This window comes from Numida meleagris, chromosome 5 (genome assembly GCF_002078875.1).
Source record: "Numida meleagris isolate 19003 breed g44 Domestic line chromosome 5, NumMel1.0, whole genome shotgun sequence".
Taxonomy (NCBI): domain Eukaryota; kingdom Metazoa; phylum Chordata; class Aves; order Galliformes; family Numididae; genus Numida; species Numida meleagris.
In genome coordinates this window covers 64926488-64933746 of record NC_034413.1, presented here as the reverse complement: position 1 = coordinate 64933746, position 7259 = coordinate 64926488, and the positions used below count along the sequence as shown (strand labels likewise).

Genomic DNA, 7259 nt, shown 5'->3' with positions numbered 1-7259 from the left:
GAAGGGTGGGAGGAGAGAGCCTAGAAACTAGATGATCTTTGAGGTCCTTTCCAGCCCAAGTCATTCTGTGATTCTGTGATAATTTGTAATCAAATATCATTTGGTATGCCAAGGAGAACACTGACTAACTGGCTATATTACTCAGTTTAATACAGTATTATTTAATACAGTGCCATCCACTCACCATAGCACTTTTCCCACTACATTTTCACATGACTTCACATCCTTCAAAACAGTTTAATTTGAAAACACTTGTCTAAACTTGTCTTTAGACTAAACATTCTTTTTATTCATAGACCTTGAAATTTCCATGCAAAATTTAGCTTTAACTTACAGAAATTTTACAGTTATTTCACGCACCTTCAAATGCCTGTAACTTCTCCAGGGGAACTCGACCATTGTTTGGCAGCAAGTCAACTTGTTCCACAGCAGGATTTAGAACAGGAAATAAAAGTCATAGGCAAAAAATTGCAGGGGGAATTCAGATTAAGGATATCCTGTACACTCAGGCCTAGCTAGGGCACAGATTAATGTAGTTACCCTTCAACTTCAGGAGAAAGATAAAGTTTGCGTTTTTTTTTTTTAATTTTTTATTTGTTTCACCTAACATCAATCATCTGTACAAGATAACAGGACACTGATAATTGTTAAATAGTGGATAGAGGGTTTTTAAAGCTTATACAAATAATTCACCAGCAGGTCAAGAGAGGTGCTCCTTTCCCTATACTCAGCATTGGTAAAGCCACACCTGGAGTGCTTCCCAGTACAACAGAGAACTGGAGCTCCTGGTGAGATTTCAGCAGAATGCCAGCAAGTGATCAGCAGACAGGAGCATCTCTCCCATGAGGAGAGGCTGAGAGAGCCGGGACTGTTCACCCTAAAGAAGAGGAGGCTCAGGGGGACTTTATCAGGGTGTACAAATAACCGAGGGAGGTTGCAAAGAGCACAGAGACTGCTATTTTCAGAGATGTCCGGGGCCAGGCTAAGAGGCAATGTGCACAAACTGGAACACAAGAGGTTTTATCTGAGCATCAGAAAGCCCTTCTGTGCTGTGTGGGTGACAGAGCACTAATGTGGGTAGCCCAAAGAGGTTGTGCAGTCTTCTCCTTGGAGATCTTCAAAAGCCACCCAGATGCGGGCCTGGGCACCTGGCTCTGGGTGCTGGGGCAGAGGTTGAAGCAGATGGACCCATGGGTCCCTGCCAATCTCAAACATTCTGCAGATCTGTGAATGCCTTAAAGGACCTCTACTTGTTTGGAAGGCTTCAACCCAAATATTTATCTAGATTCACTTTATTTAGCTTGCATTGCTCCATAAAATTACAATACCAGTGTAGTTCAAAGTGCAGTCACACATCAGTAGAAGTTACTGGAGAACTGAAGAATAGGGGCTCCTTGTTAAATTTAATCAACAAAGCAATGTAATTGTTAGCTATGCTACAGATGATACTCTCAGCCTTACTGGCAAGGACCTTTTTATAAACTCCAACATTCTTTTTTTTTTCCCAGAGGAAAAGTAGTAACAGAAATCAGAAGACACATAGTACAATATTTTCATAATATGCACCAAAGAGAAATGAGTATGAAAACTACAGAAAATGGTGCAAATATAATCTGCTGCAACCTAACCATCATTATTTTCTCATCCTACAAAAAAACCTGATTTTTGATAGCAGAATATTAAGGCAACTATAAAAGAAAACAAATCTAGATGACTGATTTTCTACTAATTTTCCAGATAATCTAAAAGCACACAGGTAAGTAGGAAAGAAAGTGAGCTTCAAAATACCTAAAAAGTAAGACGTATGATGTGAATCTAACAGATTAAAAAGAAATCTCACCTCAGGTAATATTAGATTATATTTTTATTTTCATATTATTTTCTAGTAATACGCTTCATTCACTTTTACATGCTTTACTTCATACATACACACACACAAACTGAAGAGCCACGTTGTATGAAATGGATGACAGGAAGTACTACAAACTGCCAGACAAAGCTCTGAAATTCATGAAAAGAATATTCTCTACTCTGAGGTAAATATGATATACTTAAGCTTAAGTTTAACCTTCGACCACATACATAATCTTAAATGTTAGGGAAATTGACTGGACATAAATGTGGAATGGAAAAGAGAAAAAGATAAACAGAGCAGGTCTCCACTTCATCAGCAAAGCAAGTTATTCTTCCACAAGGAATTTCTTACAACTCTAACATGCCAACTGAGAAGTCTCCTAAGGTCCTCCATAACAGCAAAACCACACATTTTTTAAAATCAAGTGCTAACGTGTAACTTGAGGCATAACATATATGGCTACTAAACAGATGTAGGAAAAAAGAAAAGCAGATAACTTCATTTCCAAGTGACTGAAAATTTAAATTTTGTCCCATTTCATAACTTACAAGCAAAAGATGTTCTTCTCCATCTGTGCAGAAAACCTGCAGTATGAAGTACTGTCAATTGAGCAGCGTTATGAAGTACAATGTTTGGACATCTTAGAAAAACCCTTGATCAGATTATCATGTAATCTAGAACACACACTTACCGTATGCTGTCACTGTTCCAACATAAGGTCCATCAACCACATTTTTATTTTCTTCAGCTAATGCTTTGATGTATCTTTTGCTGAGATCCAAAATTTGTTCACGCAGGACTGAACTGCTTTCGTGTTGTGTTTGCTGCTGAATAGTAAAATGCAGAAGCATCATTCCCCAAATAAAACCAAAAGTCACCAGAAAAAAGCCAAGTTTCTGAGAGGACAGCTTCCATGGAGAGAATGCCATGATTCCCAACAGCTTCTCACAGTTAGTACAAAGGTTCCTAAAGCACGAAGCCAAAGAGCGAGTTCATGGTCCAGGTATATGCAGATCACAGAGCAGGACTCAGTCTTATTCCGACTCGTTAGTCAACATATATCTGTATTTCAGTTCCATCCTGTTGCAAGAGAAAGAAAAGTAGCAAAGTTAACACAAAATATTAGAAATTTTCATGAGCTATACTAAGTCTTTACCATAACTAGTACTAAATAGATGGAGACAATATGCTTTTTTTTTTTGCAAGTGTTTGATTTGTATGCATCAATATCACGCTGTTTTAGTCAGAGCGCAAACAAACTAAGAAAAGCACTGGAAAAAGAACAAAGAAAGAGCGATGTGCCTGAGCAGATGTAGAACACCTCTTAGTATCTGGATCAAGTTCAATGCTTGAAGCTGTTTCTAACGTGAATTTCAAGACAAGGTTGCTTCAACGTATTTTTATTTTTCCTCTGTGTGCACACAAAACTTTGTGATGTTGCCAAAGCAGCAATTTAAGACGATTCTTAACGTAATTCAGTTCTCAGAAAACAAGTAATTTTAGCTGGCAATGACACTGTTAGGAGATCCTGGCAAGAGCTATGGCATATGGCTAGATAGATGATCAGGAAATCAGACTCCCTCAGGGGTAAAAAGTGAGAAGAAAAAAAAAAAGTCTACATTATTTAAACCAATACACTCTCCTGGCTTGCACTGCAAGTAGTCAGAAGGCTGGAATAATCTCTTCTTGCTCCTGTGCGGCCTCTGCCATGCATCGTTACTCCTTATTCATAAAACGAAATCCAACGAGTCTGTGCTTTACGGCTAAATTCGAAACACATACTTCTGAATGCTACAACACATCTTTTGTATCTAAAATTAATATTCTCAGTGCTTTTCCCACACTAAGGAAAAAGAGTTGGCTAACTGCCTTCAAGAGAAACAGTAGGACCATCTTTTCACTGTAAACTCGAAGATAAAAACTGGCATAAAGTATCCTAAGGCAAGAAAAGCTCTGTGATGAGGGCTGGAGGCAGGGTATTCAGCATAAAACCGTACAATAGAAGAAAGGTAATTAAAGGTAATTAAGTGTAACCTATCGTGTTAAAACACAGATTTGGTAAAATGTGATCCTTTTAACTTCAAAATGCTCCCAGACGGGATTAGAAAATATAATGCTCCCTTCCATTCTGTACGTGCACAGATAATGCAGATGTTACTTTGTTGTAATAGGATAAATACACAGATGCCTCCTGGCAGTGCCCTGTTAAAATTCCCTTTAGATCTTCCCCTTTCAGTTCGACCAATATTTCTGCAGAAGGACAAATGCCTTTGGACTACTCAACTTCCAACACAACTTGCAGCCGCATGTAGCATTACTGCTTACTACTGATTGCAAAAACAAGTGCATTACACAGAAAACTAAAAGCAGAACAGAAAGTAACTGTACCATGCATCTATGCTGCTAAAAGAACAATCTGCAGCCATCTGTTGCTTAACGAAGAATGGCACAGAAAAACTGAGACGTCACTGAAAAAGATTACAAAAGATTAAAACTGCTTTCCATAAACTTAAGTCAATTTTCCAAGAAAAGACAAACCTTACTTGTTTCAGTTCACTTCACTATAGTCTATGGACACTCTTGGGCTGACTACAAAGTCGAATATTATCATTTCACTAAAAACTGAATGCTTTACTATTTTTCTTGCAACATCTGATGTGAACAAAAAGTACAGAAAAGTGGATAGTTAAAACAACATTGCAATTTTAAAAAGAAATCTGAAATATCCAATATAATTCCCTCCATGACTTGGTTTCATGAAAGAACTGACAGCGTACTCTATAGCAGTAGGACCTGTAGTTATAACAGTCAATATTTTTTATCCAACTATCACTTTTACATGAAGATGAAGACACTGAACGAGAAAGTGAACCTACCAGCGGACATGTGCTAACAAGTTTTTTGTAACTAGTTTAGGAAAAAAGCACAGTTAACACTAAAACCAGAAATCAAAAAAATGCAAGTATTACTTTTTTATTCAGTGCATGCCTAACTTTATAAGCATTACCTACATAAATAAAGATGTTAACTTTTCTATTCTGTTCATCAACAAACAGAAAAAGAATCTTAAATACATTCAAAAAAATCTGAGAAGGTAGTCGGGAAATACTGAAGTTCTTCCATGCAAAAGAACTAAGATACTCTGGCAGAGGGAAGAATGGCCCCCACTGCTTTGAGTCATAAAAGAAAAAAGACATCAGCTCATACAACTCATGAACTTTGAGCACTGCTGGTGGGCAAGGAGGTTTTCAAAGCACACAAGACACAAGTGGGATTCAGGTTGCTTCTGGAGCCAGATTGCATGCCTGTCCTGGCTTTGCTGCATAGGTAAGCCCAGCTTTGATAGATGTCAACGATCACAACACAACTATTTCATGCTCAAGGACTGCCACATACCTATAATGACTCACTATTTAATATTTAAATGAACAATGGTCTGAAAACATCAAGGGATACATAGAGTGCACGAAGATAAGAGCACAGGTATGCCTCTGTGATATTTCTGCCTCAGCAGGAAATTAACGACTGAAGTGAGCCACAGCTGACAAAGACACATTGGCATACCATAGTTCCTTATGGACTTTGACAGTGCCTGCTGACAAGTTACCTATCTGCCCATATCAAGTAAGCCACTCCCAAACTCAAGGTGATCGTGCTTTCCCTATTCTTCCCCTTCCCTTCTAAGTCTTCTCAAAGGAGCTGATGCTGTTAACTCTTCAGGCCTTTTCCTAGTCTGCTCTCCAAACTGCACAATGGTAGTCAACATCTGCAGAGGATCTGGAAACATATAAATATGTGCCTGTAAATTATAACAGACTTCTTTTTTCTTTTTAAAGCTTTGGAAAGAGGCAGTCTCACTCTAAGATAACTCTTGAAGCAATTCCAGCACCTCTCTAGATATGTCCTAGTTGTTAACTTTTATGTGAAAATGTTAGGAAGATGATTCATCCTCATTTTCTGACAACACCTAATGTACCAAAACTAAAAGTCAAGTGAGAAAAACAAGGTGAAAATGAAAAAGATATACAAGGCAAAAAATCCCACGCTTTAATAAAAGAACAGTTTTGTTTTGTTCTTCCTTAAATTCAACTCCAACCAGTCAAAATCTCATCATAACCAAATCAGCACACTTCTTTTTTTTTTACTTGTTTCAGAGATATACTTGTTTTTTCTCTTTTAAACAGATGAGTTCCACCCATTGCAATAAACATAACTCAAAACAGAACTGCCACTGTCCTTAACAGACACAGTTAGCACACTTCTTTGGAATAAAGGACTAACCTTATACCCATTCTACATAGGTATAAGAATTTTAATAATCTTCGTATTTTTAGTATTTCAAACAGTTTCATTAAAGCACTTATTTTTTCTGTTCTATATTTAATAAGACACTGTTCAACAGCCGGACAATTCATTTGTTAGAGAGGATAATATTACCATTCCTACATCATCATAACCAAAACCTCCTCCTACTATTTACGATAATATCAAGAAACTAATACCAAAGTGATCCTGTACATCAGGGATGCAAATCACATTCCTCGGCATTTTAAGCCTTCGTGTTGCTGGTGAGCTTGTTTTGTTTGTTTTAATGCTTAAAATACAGTGCAAACTGTTCACGTGAATGTTAACAGATTTTGATGTTCATCTACAGAACATCTAGAAGAGATTAACTAAAGTCTCTGTAGTATGTACCTACAGAAAGATTAAAGCTCTCTCTTCAGTCTACAACTATGCAAGGAATGAAGTCAGGGTAAGCCTGGAAGAGCACTATCCTCAGCTAGGATTCAAGGGGAAATTCCACACTGTTCATCAACATCTCCACAGCTATAAAACCTTAATTGTTCATAGCCAAAAATGAAGCATAAAAGTAGCAGCAGATAAACAGTATTTATTATTAATTTGTTATGAGCTCAAACATGAGCGTACTGATATAGCATGACTAGTAAACAATGTATAAGCATCTCTGTACCAAGTGAAAATAGCATTGCTGCTGCGAGGAACAGGCCTTCCACCAACTGTGAGGCTGAAATGGCCGCCTCAGAGTCACCCCTTGGCAGCACCACAGGGCCCAGGGCTAGGACATGCCCAGAAATACAAAGTTCTCACCACCATAGGATGCAGCTACCAGTGCTCAACGCACAGCGTCAGCTCTGCGGTGCTGTGTGCTCACCATTTACTTAGAGATTGTTACACATTAAGAGCTTTGAATATGTAGTGACAGTGATGAGGAATGAGTAAGAGCTAAATATTAGCAATATGCATTGTTAACAAGTGTCAGTCTAGTGAAGTTCTGTCTTCAGCTTTTTAAATCTGTAGAGAGCTAGTTTACCAGTCTTCTTAACCTTCACTCACAGCAATCTCTTACTCTCCTTATTTCTAATTCTCTTCTTACACATATGCA

General features: G+C 37.9%; 1 protein-coding gene across 3 annotated transcripts in view; it reads right to left on the bottom strand.

Moving 5' to 3' along the window:
* MGAT5 (mannosyl (alpha-1,6-)-glycoprotein beta-1,6-N-acetyl-glucosaminyltransferase) overlaps positions 1–7259 on the bottom strand; it is a 102943-nt gene that overhangs the window by 71361 nt on the left and 24323 nt on the right. For 2 of the 3 annotated variants that reach the window (XM_021397945.1, XM_021397943.1), the window contains exon 1: positions 2547–2784. In XM_021397945.1, the coding sequence (XP_021253620.1) occupies positions 2547–2784 (238 nt within the window). Of the gene's footprint in view, positions 1–2546; positions 2936–7259 lie in introns of those variants that run through there. The other variant, XM_021397944.1, reaches the window with a different exon arrangement.